This window comes from Oncorhynchus tshawytscha, unplaced genomic scaffold (assembly GCF_018296145.1).
Source record: "Oncorhynchus tshawytscha isolate Ot180627B unplaced genomic scaffold, Otsh_v2.0 Un_contig_2795_pilon_pilon, whole genome shotgun sequence".
NCBI lineage: Eukaryota > Metazoa > Chordata > Actinopteri > Salmoniformes > Salmonidae > Oncorhynchus > Oncorhynchus tshawytscha.
In genome coordinates this window covers 120,631-139,650 of record NW_024609578.1, presented here as the reverse complement: position 1 = coordinate 139,650, position 19,020 = coordinate 120,631, and the positions used below count along the sequence as shown (strand labels likewise).

The 19,020-nt window shown below is 42.3% G+C and overlaps 2 protein-coding genes across 4 annotated transcripts; one reads left to right on the top strand and one right to left on the bottom strand.

Moving 5' to 3' along the window:
* gadd45gip1 (growth arrest and DNA-damage-inducible, gamma interacting protein 1) lies at positions 1-1,242 on the top strand. The gene is made up of 2 exons (XM_024373972.2): positions 1-437; positions 839-1,242. The coding sequence occupies exons 1-2, from the start codon at positions 37-39 to the stop codon at positions 1,134-1,136; spliced, it is 699 nt and encodes a 232-aa protein (XP_024229740.1). The 5' UTR covers positions 1-36; the 3' UTR covers positions 1,137-1,242.
* Positions 1,243-4,581: 3,339 nt separating this feature from the next.
* Positions 4,582-17,367, bottom strand: LOC112214448 (tetratricopeptide repeat protein 39A). Of its 3 annotated transcripts, none has more exons than XM_024373186.2 (18): positions 17,069-17,360; positions 15,942-16,061; positions 15,296-15,427; positions 14,418-14,476; positions 14,254-14,330; positions 13,517-13,581; positions 13,129-13,228; positions 12,945-13,010; positions 12,582-12,690; positions 12,355-12,422; positions 12,007-12,066; positions 11,687-11,848; positions 9,826-9,917; positions 9,591-9,711; positions 9,358-9,469; positions 9,043-9,157; positions 8,491-8,607; positions 4,582-5,455 (listed from the first exon to the last, which is right to left on the bottom strand). In XM_024373186.2, exons 1-18 carry the CDS (start codon positions 17,101-17,103, stop codon positions 5,344-5,346), a joined length of 1,722 nt encoding a protein of 573 aa, XP_024228954.1. In that variant the 5' UTR covers positions 17,104-17,360; the 3' UTR covers positions 4,582-5,343. The 3 variants fall into 3 exon arrangements, 2 of the variants coding, with proteins under 2 accessions (XP_024228954.1, XP_024228955.1); XM_024373187.2 differs by having other exon boundaries at positions 4,583-5,455; positions 15,942-16,046; positions 17,069-17,359; XR_006082423.1 differs by having other exon boundaries at positions 5,437-5,455; positions 9,043-9,110; positions 17,069-17,367.
* Between the last annotated feature and the right edge of the window lie 1,653 nt (positions 17,368-19,020).

The window sequence follows — 19,020 nt, the reverse complement described above, 5'->3', positions numbered from 1 at the left end:
ACGCAACGAGGGTCCTCCGAACTTTGCCACAAAAAAATGGCAACCTCCATGTTGTGTAGGAGGACAGCAATATTTAGCTGGGCTATTCGAAGGGTTTCACCCTTAAAATCGTATAATCCTGCCAGCTCACACTGCGGGCTTCTACATCAGATAGCAAATTATAACCCTAAACCACTGAAATTAAATTTGAAAGATCCATACATACCAGATAGGGAAAGCGAGAAAACTCCGGAATGGCAGAAGACAGCGAAGTATGACCGCAAGCTATTCGGGCGGTATGGCTCTTCGTCGGGAATCGACCCTGCAAAGCTGTGGCCCAGCCATGCCCAGCTCGAGGAGATGATAGCAGAGGAGAGGGAATGGAACCCTCCGCTCCAGGTGATGCTGAAGAACGTCGAGGCGAAAACGAAGGAAGCCAATGCGAAACGTCTCGCGAGGTAAACAGCCATGCTAATACTAGCTATCTTTTTAGGACCTGTCAAATGACATGTTTGTTTCGACGCAACGTGCTATACTAGATCGTAGCTATACTAGATAACATTGAGAGAAATTGAGAATGGTAGTTACTGCATGACATTTGCCTATATGACTCAAGGCAACTAGTTACATGGGCATGACATCTCTCAATGAGAGGCCTCATGTATGTATGTATGTATAACATAAATATGCTCAACAGTCTGATAGGCTTTGGTTCCAATTCATATTGTTCTTTGATAGTGTTGTGCAAGTACAGCATTTCCTTGACCGGTGGATAAAGCTCTCTAACCATACCTTTTTTATAGTAGCTTTTATGATGACCTGATACTTGGCGAACACACCCTCCAATCTTCTTTTGCAGAGAGAAACTGGTTGCAGCCAATATGGCCAAGATGCCTAAGATGGTGGCTGACTGGAGGAAGGAAAAACGGGAGGCGAAACAGAAGTTGAAAGATGAGAAGGCCCGTCGTGAAAGGCTGCTAGCCGAGGCCAGAGAACGCTTTGGCTATGCTATGGACCCCCGAAGCCCCAAGTTCCTGGAGATGGTCAGTGAAATCGAAAAGGAGGAGAAGAAGAAAAGGAAGCTGATGAAACGTAGACTAAAAGAAGAACAGAGCCATGTCCCTCCTGCTGCGTCCTCGGCTGATTCCTCGTCTTGAGGCACTGACTTTGTAAATATGACTATTATAGCCAACTTTGTAAATGTATTGTTGTCAACTGTGTTTTGAGTTTGGCTGCTATAATGAATAAAACGCACTAGAACTAGGTCTGTCTATCATACTTTACTGACTGACATGATTTACTGACTGATCATACTTTACTGACTTTTTACTGAGTTATAGACTAGTAGCTAGTATAGGAAGAATGATTTTGTGATATTAACATGTTTATTATTGGAAAACAATTCCACAATATTAAAAACAGGCAAAATCCCACCACATTTAGCCATTTGGCAAACTTTTCTTATCCATAGACAGCAGGAAAAACAAAGAATCACAATCTTGACTAACAGTCTGTCCTCACAGATTAAGGGAAGCTGTATGTCACATTTGACTAGCAGTCCTCTGTGGATCGCTTATAGTTGCAGGGGTGGCGGGCCACATCGTTCTGTGTGTACCAGTTGTAGAAGTATTCTGCATGGTTGATCCCTGGAGGTAGAATGACAGGAGTAGGGGTGGTGTTGTGCCTTGTTAACTGCTGCAAAAAGCTATACTCTGTGGGGTTCCGAGCAGAGGCCAGGGTTCCTTGCAGGTTGTTGCAATGAAACTGCATGGTGCCACTCAAGTTCACAAAGAGGATACAGTTTCTGATGGCTGAACCAGCCATCAGGGCAGTTCACAGACGTGGTCTACGGTTGTGAGACCAGTTGGACAAACTGACAAATTCTCTAAAACGACATTGTAGGCATCTTATGGTAGAGAAATTAACATTCAATTATCTGACAACAGCTCTGGTGGACATTCCTACAGTCAGCATGCCAATTGCATTCTCCCTCAACTTGAAACAGTGGCATTGCATTGTGGGACAAATCTTAGCACATTTTAGAGTGGCCTTTTATTGTCCCTAGCACAAGGTGCACCTGTGTAATGATCATGCTGTTGAATCAGATTATTGATATGCCACACCTGTCAGATGGATTATCTTGGCAAAGGAGAAAGGCTCGCTAACAGGTATGTAAAAACAAAATCCACAAAAATAAGCTTTTTGTGTGTATGGAAAAGGTATATCTTTGACTTTGGCTCATGAAACCAACACTTTACATGATGCATTTATATTTTTGTTCAGTGTATGAGATATGATTAACATAAAACAGTCAGATTCAAAGACACAGGGATTGAAATTGGTTAAAGTTAGGTTATGGTTACAGAAGGATGGCATTGGGTTAGCAAACCACCATACTACAATGTCATTTTAGAGAATTTGTCAGTTTGTCCAACTGGTCTCACAACCGTAGACCACGTCTGTGAACTGCCCTGATGGCTGGTTCAGCCATCAGAAACTGTATCCTCTTTGTGAACTTGAGTGGCACCATGCAGTTTCATTGCAACAACCTGCAAGGAACCCTGGCCTCTGCTCGGAACCCCACAGAGTATAGCTTTTTGCAGCAGTTAACAAGGCACAACACCACCCCTACTCCTGTCATTCTACCTCCAGGGATCAACCATGCAGAATACTTCTACAACTGGTACACACAGAACGATGTGGCCCGCCACCCCTGCAACTATAAGCGATCCACAGAGGACTGCTAGTCAAATGTGACATACAGCTTCCCTTAATCTGTGAGGACAGACTGTTAGTCAAGATTGTGATTCTTTGTTTTTCAATAAGGGATCATAGCGCGCAGTCAGTCTGTCAGGCAAAGAGCAGGTGTTCATAATGTTTTGTACACTAGTCATAAATCTTTCTGTATGTCACCTCTTAATCAGTTTGTCATTTATAAACCAATATGGACGGGTTACACTCGACTGAGATATGCTCCAGTAAAATATAATAAAAAGGGCTTGTAGCAAATGGACATATTTATGTTTTTCAAATCTTTTAACCACACCTGTCTTTGTACAAGGTCTTGAGTGACAGTCTAAACTTTATTTGAAGTAATGAATATCAGAGGTTAGTGAGGTTAAACTTATTTCAACTGACTACTTTCCTCTGTACATTGCAGCAGGGACAACATACAGTTGAAGTCTGAAGTGTACATAAACTAGTTAAATGACTCCAACCTAAGTGTTTCAACCACTACACACATTTCTTGTAACAAACTGTCGTTTTGGCAAGTTGGTTAGGACATCTACTTTGTGCATAAGTAATTTTTCCAACAATTGTTTAAAGACAGATTATTTCAATTATAATTCACTATCACAATTCCAGTTTGTCAGAAGTCTACATACAAAGTTGACTGTGCCTTTAAACAGCTTGGAAAATTCCAGAAAATGTCATTGCTTTAGAAGCTTCTGACAGGCTAATTGACATCATTTGAGTCAATTGGAGGTGTACCTGTGGATCTATTTCAAGGACTACCTTCAAACTCAGTGCCTCTTTGCTTGACATCATGGGAAAATCAAAAATCAGAAATTGTAGACCTCTACAAGTCTGCTTCATCCTTGGGAGCAATTTCCAAACACCTGAATGTACCATATTCATCTGTACCAACAGTACGCAAGTATAAACACCATGGGACCACACAGCCGTCATACCGCTCAGGAAGGAGACGCGTTCTGTCTCCTAGAGATGTATGTACTTTGATGCAAAAAAGTGCAAATCAATCCCAGAACAGCAAAGGACCTTGTGAAGATGCTGGAGGAAACAGGTAAAAGGTTTCTATAGCCACAGTAAAATGAGTCCTATATCGACATAACCTGAATGGCCGCTCAGCAAGGAAGAAGCCACTGCTCTAAAACCTCCATAAAAAAGCCAGACTACGGTTTGCAAATGCACATGGGGACAAAGATCATACTTTTTGGAGAAATGTCCTCTGGTCTGATGAAACAAAAATACAACTGTTTGGCCATAATGACAGTCGTTATGTTTGGAGGAAAAAGGGGGAGGCTTGCAAGCAGAAAAACACCATCCCAACTGTGAAGCACGGGGGTGGCAAAATGGATGGCATCATGAGGAAGTAAAATTATGTGGATATATTGATGCAACAGCAAGACATCAGTCAGGAAGTTAAAAGCTTGGTCGCAAATGGGTCTTCCAAATGGACAATGACCCCAATCATACTTCCAATGTTGTGGCAAAATGGCTTAAGGACAACAAAGTCAAGGTATTGGAGTGGCCATCACAAAGCCCTGACCTCAATCCTATAGAAAATTTGTGGGCAGAACTGAAAAAGCATGTGCGAGCAAGGAGGCCAACAATCCTGACTCAGTTACACCAACTCTGTCAGGAGGAATGGGCCAAAATTCACACAACTTATTGTGGGAAGCTTGTGAAAGGCTGTCCAAAACATTTGACCCAAGTTTTAAAATTTAAAGGCAATGCTACCAAATACTAATTGAGTATATGTAAACTTCTGACCCTCTGGGAATGTGATGAAAGAAATAAAAGCTGAAATCATTCTCTACTATTATTCTGACATTTCACATTCGTAAAATGAAGTGGTGATCCTAACTTACCTAAGACATGGAATTTTTACTAGGATTAAATGTCAGGAATTGTGAAAAACTGAGTTTAAATATATTTGACTAAGGTGTATGTACACTTCTGACTTCAAATGTAGCATGACCTATTGATTATTAAGCTTCTTCTACATCTACTAATACATAAATGTTAATACATTGTTAAAATAACTTGGATCAAAGCAATGTCATACGTTATGTAGTCGTATGTCTAACTCAATTATCACTAAATGGGTGCTTTTGTCAAAATGCTTACAGTAATCACATTTGGAGAAGTTAAAAGCAAAACTCTACCTCACAACTTACATTCATTTCAACATGTTTTTCCCCACAAAAAATGTGGATATACCATATTCAAATTGTTTTGAGCAACTGCCTCCCCATCTACTGTTCTGGGTAACCAGTACAGTGATATAAGTACCACACATTCAAACACTGAAGATAGAAGCTGAACCTAACCGCAGATATAGGATCAGGGTGTTCACGCAATAGGTGGATAAAATGCCTCTGATCTTGAACCAGCAGGTAGAGGCAACTTCTACCAACTCCCATTCAAAACTCAAGTGTTTTAAATCAGGGAAAGATCACCATCCATGAAGGATGGAGACTTTCACCACAAAGCAAGTAACATTTGGAGGCAGTGATCAAAGTGGCTGAGGATGTAAAAGAGAGCAAGTCTTCCCGGAACATCTACACATGGCAGGGGAAGCAAGTCCAGTGCTTGCTCAGCACAATGACACCTGTTATACTAGAGTGGTGTGATTTCATCTTGGTCACTAGTGTCAGCCTTGAGTTTGGAGAGAGCAGCATGGATCCTGAACTGGGTGCGTGACTCCATGGAGTACTCCTTGTAGTTAGTTCTGAGGGAACAGAACAAAGTGGATAGGAATCATGAGTAAGACTTGGTAACATTGTGTATGTGTACACCCAAAGCTCCAAAGGTATTGGGACAGTGACATGTTTTGGCTCAGTACTCCGGCACTTTGGATTTGAAATGATACAGGTTGAAGTACAGACTGTCAGCTGACAGTCTGCACTTTAACCTCATCGTCATTGTATAATTTAAAATCCAAAGTGCCGGAGTACAGAGCCAAAACAAAAAGTCACTCCCAATACTTTGAGCTCACTATCTTGCAGCAGTCACCAATCCTGGTCCTGTAGAGCAAAATTGTGTGCAGGATTTTGTTCCAGTCTAGCCTCAATACAACCAATTCAAATAAAATTTTATTTGTCACAAGCACTTAAAAATAAGAGTTAACTTCATTGTTGGTTAAGAAAATATTTACAAAATAAACTAAAGTTAAAAAAATAAGAGCAACAATAAAATAATGCTATATACAGGGGGTACCGGTACCAAGTCAATGTGAGGGGTACAGGTTAGTTGAGATAATATGTACATGTAGGTAGGGCTAAAGTGACTGTGCATAGATAAACAGTGAGCAGCAAATAGTCAATGCAAATTGTCTGGGTAGCCATTTTATTAGCTGTTCAGCAGTCTTATGGCTTGGGGGTAGAAGCTGTTCAGAAGCCTTTTTCACCTAGACTTGGCGCTCCGGTACCACTTGCCGTGCAGTAGCAGAGAACAGGTTGACTAGGGTGGCTGGATTATTTGGCCATTTTTAGGGCCTTCTTCTGACACTGCCTAGTATAGAGGTCCTGAATGGCAGGAAGCTTGGCCCCAGTGATGTATTGGGCCATACGCACTACCCTCTAGTCTAGTGCCTTGCGGTTCGGAAGCAGAGCAGTTGCCATACCAGTCGGGATGCTCTCGATGGTGCAGCTGTAGAACTTTAAGGATCTGAGGACCCATGCCAAATCTTTTCAGTCTCCTGAGGGGGAATAGGCATTGTCGTGCCCTCTCGCCACGACGGTCTTGGTGTGTTTGGACCATGATAGTTTGTTGGATGTGGACACCAAGGCACTTGAAGCTCAACCTGCTCCACTACAGCCCCGTTGATGAGAATGGGGGCGTGCTTGGCCCTTTTCCTGTAGTCCACGATCATCTCCTTTGTCTTGTTGAGGTTTTCCTGGCACCACACTTCCAGGTCTCTGACCTCCTTTCTATAGGCTGTCTCATCGTTGTTGGTGATCAGGCCTAACACCGTTGTGTGCACACTTAATGGTGTTGGACTTGTGCTTGGCCATGCAGTTGTGGGTGAACAGGGAGTACAGGAGGGGACTGAGCATGCACCCCTGAGGGGCCCCCCGTGTTGAGGATCAGCATGGCAGATGTGTTGTTGCCAACCCTTACGACCTGAGGGAGGCCCGTCATGACGTCCAGGATCCAGTTGCAGAGGGAGGTGTTTAGTCCCAGGGTCCTTAGCTTAGTGATGAGCTTTGAGGGCACTATGGTGTGGAACACTGAGCTGTAGTCAATGAACAGCATTGTCAAGTAGGTGTTCCTTTTGTCCAATCTCTATTGCACTCTGAGTGCAATAGAGATTGCGTCATCTGTGGATCTGATGAGGCGGTATGCAAATTGGAGTCGGTCTAGGGTTTCTGGGATGATGGTGTTGATGTGAGCCATGACCAGCCTTTCAAAGCTCTTCATGGCTACAGACGTGAGTGCTACGGGATTCAATCTTAGTCCTGTATTTACGCTTTGCCTGTTTGATGGTTCAGAGGGCATAGCGGTATTTCTTATAAGCGTCCGGGTTAGAGTCCCGCTCCTTGAAAGCGGGAGCTCTACCCTTTAGCTCAGTGCAGATGTTGCCTGTAATCCATGGCTTCTGGTTGCGGTCACTATGGGGAAGGCTTCGATGCACTTATTGATGAAGCCAATGACTGATGTGGTGTACTCAATGCCATTGGAAGAAACCCAAAACATATTCCAGGCTGTGCTAGCAAAACAGTCCTGTAGCTTAGCATCGGTGTCATCTGACTACTTCCGTATTGAGTGAGTCACTGGTACTTCCTGCTTTAGTTTTTGCTTGTAAGCAGGAATCAGGAGGATATAATTATGGTTAGATTTGCCAAATGGAGGGCGGGGGAGAGCTTTGTACACGTCTCTGTGTGTGGAGTAAAGATGGCCTAGAGTCCCCCCCTCCCCTCGTGGCACATGTAACATGCTGGTAGAAATTAGGTAAAAAAGATTTACGTTTCCCACCATTAAAGTCCCAGGCCACTAGAAGAACTGCCTCTGGATGAGCATTTTCTTGTTTGCTTATGGCTTTATACAGCTCATTGAGTGAGGACTTAGTGCCAGCATCGGTTTGTGGTGGTAAATAGACAGCTACGAAAAATATAGATAAACTCTTGGTAAATAGTGTGGTCTACAGCCTATCATGAGATACTCTACCTCAGGCAGGCAAAACGTAGAGACTTCCTTTATTTGATTTTGTGCACCAGCTGTTATTGACAAATAGACAAGACTGGCACACCTTGTCTTACTGGAGGCAGCTGTTCCGTTTTGCCAGTGCACGGAAAAACCAGCCAACTGTATATTATCCATGTCGTCGTTCAGCCACGACTCAGTGAAACATAAGATCGTTTTTCCCCCTTTGGTAGGATAGTCTTGAACGGAGCTCCTCCAGTTTATTCTGCAATGATTGCGCATTGGCAAATAGGACAGATGGTAGAGGCGTCCCCTGTATCTGCAATACTCGTTAAAGAAAAAACATTTTTGTCCAGTTCGAGGTGAGTAATCTCTGTTCTGAAATCCAGAAGCTCTTTTTAGGTCATAAGAGACGTGGGAAAAACATTATGTACAAAATAAGTTACAAATAATTGGTTAGTAGCCCATAAAAACAGCAGCCATCTCCTCCGGTGCCATTATTTTTCAACTAACCAATCAACAATCTTCATTAGTTTAATAAGGTGTTTTCATGTCGAGCTGGAATGTAAGCCTGCTACAGCTTGCAGGCTGTATTGGAACAACCAGTAAGAGATGACTCACTTGGCTTTCACCAGTAGTTTGATGGCCTCCTCCTTGCGGCCCGTGTCTATGTAGACCACACTGAGCTCCAGCAGAGCGTTGGGCACTAGGTAATGGTCAAACCTGATCTTCTTCTCACTGGAGGTTAGAGAACAGATGGCCATATCATCAACCTCTTAGTTGTTTACACTGAACATGTTCATATATCACTGACTGTTCTAAAAACACATCTCTAGACATTATTCAGAGTGCATTTCACTGCTATGAAGTCCTACCCTCCTTCATAACACTGCATTGTTCAACTTGCTATGGATAAAACATTGGTGTGGTTTAATCAAACAAAGAACATATTGTTTGATTAAATAACATGAAAATATTTCCTTTTGGCATGGATGAGCTTGTTTAAAAAAGTGACACTCTGGACCTAAGGAAGAATAGCTGCTGTTTTGGCAACGGCTAATAGGGATCCGAATAAACCAATAAACAAATTTTATAACCTCTCAGCAAACATGTTATGCATGTGTCGGCATGTATTTACCATTATGTTATACAACACCAGATTCCCTACATCACCTGTTGTACACCTTGTTGAAGCATTCCTCTGCAGCCTGAATGTGTCGCTGGTTCTTCAGACACAGCCCCTTCAGTAGGTAGATCACACAGCGGTCATCCATTGAATACTCATTCACTTCCAAAACAAAACACAGATGATAAAACCATGCATTCAAAATTACTCATCAACACAGGTTCAAGCAGAATGCATCCATTCTCATTTGGTGATATTATAAGAGTGGTTATTGCTTCATGACCAGCTTAGGCAAGCAGGCTGGTTTGGCCCAGTTCAGTCTGACTGCCTGAAACTGGTTAGCCCCAGACATGTTGCAATACCGGGAGATTCCAGCAGGGTGCGCTCTGCCTCCACCAGTGTTTGCAGCATGCCCTCGGTCAGCTCTGGCCGCTTGCTGATCATGGAGAAGCCGTTCCACATGTACATCATCTCCTACAGCACAGTGTAGCAAGAGATAATACTGTCAGAACCACAAATACAAGTGACCCATTTTAGCAACAGATTTGTGCATGTCTTTATGCAGCTTTGCGTATGTGTGTTTGTGGGGTCTCACCAGCACAGGTACTGGGAGCCTCACTGGGCAGCTAGCTTTGTAACGTCTAGCCTTGCGAATGGCAAACTTCTCTGTGGGTGGAGACTTCCCTGCTATCTTTTGCTTGAAGGTGGACACTCGTCTAAGAGAGCGGGCAAAGACAGAATAAGAAGGGGCCAGGAAAGAGGAGTGATCACAATGAAATGGTACTGGGGAATTTCAAGTTATGTTTTTGTTGTGATGAGCATGTGTTTACCTGAAAAGCTCCACCTCATCTTCCCCAAAAGGCCTAGCCTCCCCCGGAGCAAGCATGCTCAGGTAAGCAGCCTTCATGTACACATACATAGCCTGAAGGAAAGACAAGCCTTATTCCCTTATTCAGTCAGGACTCAGTCATACAGTAAGTACAGTCATGGCAAAAAGTTGAGAATGACACCAATATTACATTTTCAAAGTCTGCTGCCTCAGTTTGTATGATGGCAATTTGCATATACTCCAGAACGTTATGAAGAGTGATCAGATGAATTGCAATTAATTGCAAAGTCCCTCTTCCCAAGCAAATTAACTGAATCCCCAAAAAACATTTCCACTGCATTTCAGCCCTGCCACAAAAGGACCAGCTGACATGTCAATGATTCTCTCATTAACACAGGTGTGAGTGTTGACGAGGACAAGGCTGGAGATCTCATGCTGCTTGAGTTCAAATAACAGACTGGAAGCTTCAAAAGGAGGGTGGTGCTTAGAATCAGTGTTCTTCCTCTGTCAATCATGGTTACCTGCAAGGAAACACGTGCCGTCATCATTGCTTTGCACAAAAAGGGCTTCACAGGCAAGGATATTGCTGCCAATAAGATTTCACCTAAATCAACCATTTATCGAATCCTCAAGAACTTCAAGGAGAGCGGTTCAATTGTTGTGAAATGGCTTCAGGGCGCCCAAGAAAGTCCAGCAAGCGCCAGGACCGTCTCCTAAAGTTGATTCAGCTGCAGGATCGGGGCACCACCAGTATAGAGTTTGCTCAGGAATGGCAGCAGGCAGGTGTGAGTGCATCTGCACGCACAGTGAGGCAAAGACTTTGAAGATGGCCTGGTGTCAAGAAGGGCAGCAAAGAAGCCACTTCTCTCCAGGAAAAACAGGAAAAACATCAGGGACAGACTGATATTCTGCAAAAGGTACAGGGATTGGACTGCTGAAAACTGGGGTAAAGTCATTTTCTCTGATGAATCCCCTTTCTGATTGTTTGGGGCATACGGAAAAAAGTTTGTCCGGAGAAGACAAGGTGAGCGCTACCATCAGTCCTGTGTCATGCCAACAGTAAAGCATCCTGAGACCATTCATGTGTGGGGTTGCTTCTCAACCAAGGGAGTGGGCTCTCACAATTTTGCCTAAGATGGCCAACACATCCTCCGAGAGCAACTTCTCCCAACCATCCAGGAACAGTTTGGTGACGAACAATACCTTTTCCAGCATGATGGAGCACCTTGACATAAGGCAAAAGTGATAACTAAGTGGCTCGGGGAACAAAACATCGATATTTTTGGTCCATGGCCAGGAATCTCCTCAGACCTTAATCCCATTGAGAACTTGTGGTCAATCCACAAGAGGCGGGTGAACAAACAAAAAAAAACAAATTCTGACAAACTCCAAGCATTGATTATGCAAGAATGGGCTGCCATCAGTCAGGATGTGACCCATATGTTAATTGACAGCATGCCAGGGCGGATTACAGAGGTCTTGAAAAAGAAGGGTCAACACTGCAAATATGGACTCTTTGTATCAACTTCATGTAATTGTCAATAAAAGCCTTTGACACTTATGAAATGCTTGTAATTATACTTCAGTATTCCATAGTAACATCTGACAAAAAAATCTGAAGACACTGAAGCAGCAAACTTTGGAAAATAATATTTGTAATTCTCAACTTATGGCCACGACTGTAGAGTTTAATAATGTTAAGTCTGTTGTGGGGATAAAAATACTGCATTGGCTTTAAAAGCCATACACTTTGCGGGTAGGTCAAATTGACTGAATTCAATTAAGAGTGTCTGCTCAAGTGGTTTTGTGTCATCTTAAATTAGGCTGTAGGCTGTACTCAACACTACAGCACACTCTCTTGCCTTGGACCAGCGGCTCTCATTGCTCAGTAGGTCAGCGTAAAAGTAGGCCATCCGCCACACGCACTTGTAGGTGAAGCACCACATTAGCTCCCAGTAGCACATGTGGTGAAACTGCTTCCACTGCTGCTGAGCTTTGCAGCCATCCTCAAACAGCACCACCGCCTGGTGACATATCATCATTACAGTACACCCCACCAGCAAACCACAGGCACACACTGATCTCACTCTAGGCCTATCAATACAAACACCACTGCTAAATATGACTGGAAAAACAGACAGATAACAAATAGTATAACATAGATGGGTAGTTTGAGGCTCACCTCATCGATGTTCCCCTTAATTGCCTCAGCCCTGCCTGCAAAGAAGAGAAATATGGCCCCCTGAAGGGAAGTGGAGAGAAATGTAAACATTCTCTGATAACACCATATAATAATACTTTGGCGGTGGCTAGCACTTGTAAAATGACATACTTACACAATGGTAGCTCAAGCATCCCCTCTGACTAAATGACTTCTCTCTTGGTCAGTGCATTACTTACCCACATTACAAAACTATTACTTTAGATTGTGTTTGCCCAGGAGTCTCCTGGTATCAGTACGCATTGTGGTTCCATACAGAGTTGAGTTTGCTTTGGGCTGGGTGAGAGCCTGGGGAGGAGTGTCACTCACCTGTGGGTAGCGGAGCCGGAAAGGCTTCAGCAGCTTCTCAGCATCAGCCACATCCCCCTCACCGGTCCCTGTAGAGTGATAAAGAACTGAATACGATGTATGGACAAAACCAGAAACTCAAACACAGTCTACTCTCTCGTTCTTTATCTCTCACTCTTTCACACGTGTGTATGTAATTGTGTCAAGTCAGTTGTGATCTCCATTCACTTCCTGGTTGTGAAGAGTACCGAGTATGAAGGTGAGGAAGGTGTAGTAACAGAGCAACAGCAGGGCACACAGCATGGAGCGCAGGTTGTTTGTAGTGGCACCATCATTCAGCTGGGACAGACCATACTCCTGCACACAATAACATACAATATATACTGAGAGGGGGGAGACCGAGACAACCTGTAAAGCAGGGCTGCCCAACGCTGTTCCTTTAGAGCTGCTGTCATGTAGAGCATCTAGCAAACCGGACTATAATAATGACCTGCTTGTTAAGGTGAATCATGTTAATTAACTACAGCAGGCTAGCTCTCCAGAAACAGGGTTTGGCAGCCCTGCTGTAAACCAATCACTTTCTAGACATGAGTTAGAATGAGCAACTATACCTTGTCTCCAGAGAAGCCAGCAAACTCTAAAACTTTGAGTAACCGAGGTGGAAACATGGAAAGAGTCTGGAAGACAGTACAGAATCCTGTGATACAGCATAAGGTCTGACTGACACGTGCTAAAACACACAATTATCTAACAAATGGACCATTAATGGAATACGGGGATGCTTGTGGGACATACCAAGTTGAATGCTCCGATCCCAAAAGACACTCCTCCCTCTAAGTGAATGTGGTTGGGTCCTTGGAGAGAGCTGTTAGACTGTAGGAAGGTGTGCAGCTCCCTGTGTCATAAAAGGCAATTATGTCATTCATAGTCTAACATGATTATATTATAGGCTGTAATAATGCCTGATTATTACACAATAAAAACACATCTAAATGACTGATAACGACAGACACTTACCAGAGAAAATTGCCATTACTGTTATAACATCTGAGCACAGTTTTATTGTAATAGCAGTTCAAAATTTGGTAAACAGAATTATTGATTCCACCTGTTGATTCACAATCACACTGTGTGAACCTGTTTAATGTGAGAACCATTTCTGCCCTTTCTCCTGCAAACTTACTTGTAAATCAGATAACTGTTGCGTACTTTGATTCCTCCTTTGATAAAACTCACCATGTTCTCATCCTTGAGGAAGAGGGAAAATAAATGAGAGGACAGGGGAAACCTGTTGGATTGCTCTTTAAAAACTATGCACACAGACGCAAAACACCAAGAAGCAGGAAGGCAAACAACCACAATGTGTTTCATCGACCGATAGCTAATCAGTTGGATACAGTTATCATACATACAGGTAACGGTCAAAATCAAGGAAACACAATAGGGCCACCAGAACAGCTTCAATGCTCCTTGGCATATATTCTACAAGTGTCTGGAACTCTATTGGAGGGATGAAACACCATTCTTCCACTAGAAATCACATCATTTGGTGTTTTGTTGATGGTGGTGGAAAAAGCTATGGGGTTGAGATCTGATGATCGAGAGACAGACATACACATGCACCCACTTTAAAGCCCTTATGCTCCCTTGAGACCCCTCTTTCAAAGTAACTGATCTCTTCTAATGGGCAACTAGGCCTTTTTATACATTATCCTAAGCATGATGGGATGTTAATTGCTTAACTTACTCAGAAAACCACACCTGTGTGGAAGCACTTGCTTTCAATATACATTGTATCCCTCATTTACTCAAGTGTTTCCTTTATTTTGGCATTTACCTGTGCATTAATGCTAAACATCAGCAGTGTCATTAACCAGGATCAGTAAGATTTATAGTTGAGGACAGGAGGACCCGTCTTACCTGTAGGAAGGTGAGAGCAGCCCTTTGGAGCAAGCATTCAGCATAACACGCATCAGCATGGAGAGCTTGGAGCTGCTCTGCAAACCCACACACACCCGGTCAGTGGCTATTTGAAATCTGCCATAATAATAGCCTGAGATGCCCAATTATAAAAGCACTCTTACCTTCAGTTAGATGCTCTCCAGGTGATTTACTGATATTACTAGGGGACTTTCGTCGAAACCTAAGAAGAAATGAGACCAACTATGAGCGTAAGACTAAAACAATTACATCTCATTGAACAATGCATGTTTCTCATGTTAATCACATGGGCATTAATGTGGAACATTATAATAACACACGACAGCCTTTCGACCACCTCCAGCAATCTCAAGTGTCCTTGCTTGCTGTAGGCCAGGGGTGTCATTCATTCCATGGAGGGCGTAGTGTCTGTAGGTTTTTACTTTCAATTAAGCCCTAGACAACCAGGTGTGGGGAGTTCCTTACTATTTAGTGACCTTAATTCATCAATTAAGTACAAGGGAGACGCGAAAACCCGCAGCCACTCAGCAAAGTGGAATGAGTTTGACACCTGTGCTGTAGGCACCTCAAACTCACCTCTGGACTTCGAAGCCAATTCCAGTGCTTGTTTTTATTGTTCCCATCTAAATCAGGGACTGATTTATACCTGGCAATTCATTCTCAGGTAGAACAGAAAACCAGCAGGCTCCTGACCTCGTAGGGTAAGAGTTGAATACCACTGCTGTAGGCCATCAATAGAGCTGCTCTGGCCATGCAAACACAGGCAAATTCCAGCCGGGGCGCAAAGAGACCTGGTTGCCATGTAAATGCTCTCATTTGCCTGCAGGTTATGGCTGATGGACAGGAGACTAATAGCTATGGGCATATTAGGCCTCACTGTTAGAGGCCAGACCAACTATCAGAGTATTCCAGGATTTCCCTCTATTTCCCTTTTCTGGACGTTGCTTGTGTCTATAATATGAACTAATGTGTTAAAGAGGACATGAAACAGATGAGTGTCCATGTATAGTAGCATCCTCACCTCTGGCAGACCTCCTGGGCACTCTTCATGGTGTTGCCTGCATTGACGATGTCATCCTGCTGGAAGGTCATCATAGCCTGCATCTCCAGCACAGTGGCGTAGATCAGAGCATGGTACATGCTCTCTTTCACCCTTCAATGCAACACACAACATCATCATACACACCTCACTGACAATCAGAAAACAGCAAGTATTTATTGTCCAGCGAACATTTGAATTTCCTTTCGAAAAGAAAATGTGCCTTTCTTCCAATATATGGCTTCACCTATTGATAATGAGAAAAGACAGAGTAGTTAACAGACACCTAATTATTTTCTTATTTCACTCTAGCAGTATGGTGTTTATTTTCCAGGGCCTCTGTTCTGCCCGTTGAGCCCTGGGCGTCAGCTTCAGTAAACACTCCATATCCTGGAGAAGTGACGAGGCCTAATGCTTTGGGTAGCAGGAAGTGTGACACTTCACTGTACTACACCACAATACCACTGTACATCACACCTCAACGGTGATGATGCTGCACTAAGTTACACACCACTCAACGACAAAAGGCTAAAGGCTGCACAAATATACCCCAAGACACCCTGTACATGCTAATTGGCCAATGGAGAGTTTGAAGCCCACTTTAGTCCAGAGAGAGTGGCACTGTTACCGTGGCCGCAGTTTGTCCAGGCTCTCACTGAAGTGGTTGTTGAGGAAGAGGTCCAGGGCCTCCATACACTCCTCAAGGCACACCTGCAGGGTCATCTGTGAGGAGCTGTGCACACACACACTACAATGGTTACATGACAGTAAGTATCAGCTTTAGTATTGTCTCTCTTCCTGAGAGAGAAAGAAAATAGGTAATGGAGGGACTCTAAGGCCCATAGGTAAGGTAAGTTGCCTGCAACCGTGTCAATACACATGCACCCATCTGTTCACAGCAGTGTTCACACACTTCTCAGTGTCTCTTACCTTCATTACTGCATTGTTGGGTTTAGAGCTTGCAAGAAATGCATTTCCTTGTACTTTTGCACATAACATTAAAACCTGGCACGGATGGATCTGAAGCTCTCTGATGTACAGTAAAAAGAAAATGTAAGAATATCCTTTTGGCCAAGCTAGTCCTGTCAAAATTCTCAAATGTATGCATTTATTTAGAGTCAGAACTCTTAGAAATAAGCTGCAAGATGATCTAAGGAAACCTGCCTTCTTGTACGACTTCAAGATAACAACACTACAGTGGATTTCGCCCCCAAACACAAAGAGCTTGTCAACATATGTGAGGAGTAATATGTGGAAACATGAAATAAACAAGCACTAAACTGAAACTACACTTCCTTGACAGGAATAAGTTAGAAAGGAGGAGAGAGTCATTTAAAATAAATAAGATATCTTCAGCTATTAATGCATTGGTTGGTCTGTTGTTGAATTTTTTTAATAGTCATGAATCAGATGTACTCCATCCAAAATACATCTATCAAATAAACCCTCACAAAATATTGTTAAAACTACCATCTTGACCCTGTCCATCTCAATGTCAACACAACAATGTAAAGAGGAAAATAACTTTTTAAATATCTTAAATAACTTCTGAATAAAGTAATGTAACAATGTCACTTGATCAGTAAGTACTTGTACTGACAATATATAAAACAAACCTGCGTATTTACATGAATTAAATTGATGTTGAATAACTAACATATAAACCGAACCACCAAGATATATATATATATATATATATAATATATAAAGAAAGTTCAGTGCAGTAGGCCAAGCTGTCCCGACGTTGAAACTTACTTCGCAGCAGCAGGTGCATCTTTCCCATTGGACATTTTTCTTCCGGGCACTCTGCCCAAAAAACCTGTCGAAAAGTAGCCCACTCAGAAGGGTTTGAGGAAAAACATTAACTAGCTAATTGTCTTAATAACAAGCTGAGTGGAGGGTTGATTGATTCTGCTTTAAGAACAGAAGTTGCATTGAGATGTGGAATCTTGTTGGGATTGTAATTTGAGAAGAGTTGCAGAGAAGCGTCAAGTGCTCGAAAGCTGTGTGGGAAAAGAAACGAGGACTGGATCGACTCCTCCTTCAACATCCGCAAACTCAATGGGTCATGTCTAGAAGGGATATAGCTTTTGTCAAATTGACGTAAAAAGTATATATTTTTTGTTGTCACATTTTAGCTAACCCTAAACATTTTCGTAACGTTAACCTAATTATCCTAACCTGCAACATCAATTATCCTAACCTGCTGCGTAAGTTCTCCTAAAACGGCTACGAAAATGTTTTGACAAAAGCTGTATCCCTTCCAGACAAAACCGTCTCAATGCCACGAACACTTTGCAAACCTGCCATAACCTTTAATCAAAGGACATACATAATGGCTCGACGTCAACATGGCTATTTCTTCGTTTATTAGTCATTAGTCTATAATATGGCCATGGCCCATTTTATGCATATATTGGCAAAATAATAGGATAAGAAACTGCAGTTTTCTAACAGCCTACATGTTATATTAAGTCATTAATTCGGTATTATATTATGTGTGTTGTTTGACTCAGAAAATGTCACACGCCAAGCCTCTTATATGTGACCCATTACATATTAACAATGTTCTGTAAACTGTATAACTCACTGGAGATGGAAAACCCTAAAAGTTAACACCAGTTCAAATGAATTCCAGTCTCACTGAAGTTATATAGAGCCCCACAGTGGAGGTGTCAATATACCATAAAACCTAGCGGTCAAACAGGGAAATGGTTCCAGTCGTTATTCCACCACTCATTTCTTACCTTCTCATCCAGATCATGGCATTTGTAGTTCTTTATGACAGCCACATTATCAGCTTATTAGCGTTTCATTTTTGGGAGGTAAATACATGCGAGGTTATTGATAAAAGTTACCTTGTCCTAGAGAGATTTACAGTTATCAAAACGTCACGCCAGGGTAGGCCTTCACGAAACACAGCCCTTATTTGAAGTGTTTCTAAAATCCCCTATGGGAAAAATTAAATGTGGAAAAACAATTGTAACCATTTGCCCGTTTTATGGGGGTTATAACTCACACGGTGGTACTCTATAACCGGCTGTTATAAACACCCCCATTTCTTTCCATTTGATCACTGAAGAATTATTGTACAATATGTGGACTGAACACCCTTTTAAGTCAGTTAGGAATTCATCTAAAGCTCAACCGGCAAGGTTACAGTATTATTCAACTTTATGGTGAACACTAACTGTAATGTCTAACTCTGATGTTTGCCTGTTTAGTACATGATGTTTAGTACAGTACATGTTGTTGGTCTCCTTCCATTAAAGATTGATCAAGCATGAGGAAGCCAAAGTCATACACAAAATCCACTGTGGTGTGGACACGGTCCTGTAAACACAGGGATTTTAGATGTTGCCTTCAAGTGTTACTCTTTGAATAAGACATTCTACACATTACGAACAATAGTGGCAGATGTATAGATGTAAAAATATATATATATATAAAAGCAAAAAATAGATCTATTTAAACAAAATAGCTGATTGATGTAGGAGCAGCTATTGCATATCAAGTCACCTTAAATGGGTCTTCGCTCTATCACTAATTAATAATTTCACATGAGGGCACTGTTGTCATATTTGTGAGCACTAAAATTAAAATTCAGTTGTTCAACTGACTAAGTTTCCTCTTCAAATCAAATCACTTTCACTCTTCCCAGTGAAAACAAAGTACATAGCTTTAAAAAATAATATATTAAACTTTTA

Excerpts from the sequence above, each read along its gene's own strand:
- gadd45gip1 (XM_024373972.2), top strand. The coding sequence starts at position 37 with ATGGCAACCTCCATGTTGTGTAGGAGGACAGCAATATTTAGCTGGGCT. Across the intron at positions 438-838 it reads AATGCGAAACGTCTCGCGAG|AGAGAAACTGGTTGCAGCCA; the intron begins GTAAACAGCCAT and ends CTTCTTTTGCAG.
- LOC112214448 (XM_024373186.2), bottom strand. The coding sequence starts at position 17,103 with ATGTCCAATGGGAAAGATGCACCTGCTGCTGCGAA. Across the intron at positions 16,062-17,068 it reads GATGCACCTGCTGCTGCGAA|TGTGTGTGTGCACAGCTCCT; the intron begins GTAAGTTTCAAC and ends TAACCATTGTAG. Across the intron at positions 9,712-9,825 it reads GATGAGGTGGAGCTTTTCAG|ACGAGTGTCCACCTTCAAGC; the intron begins GTAAACACATGC and ends CCGCTCTCTTAG.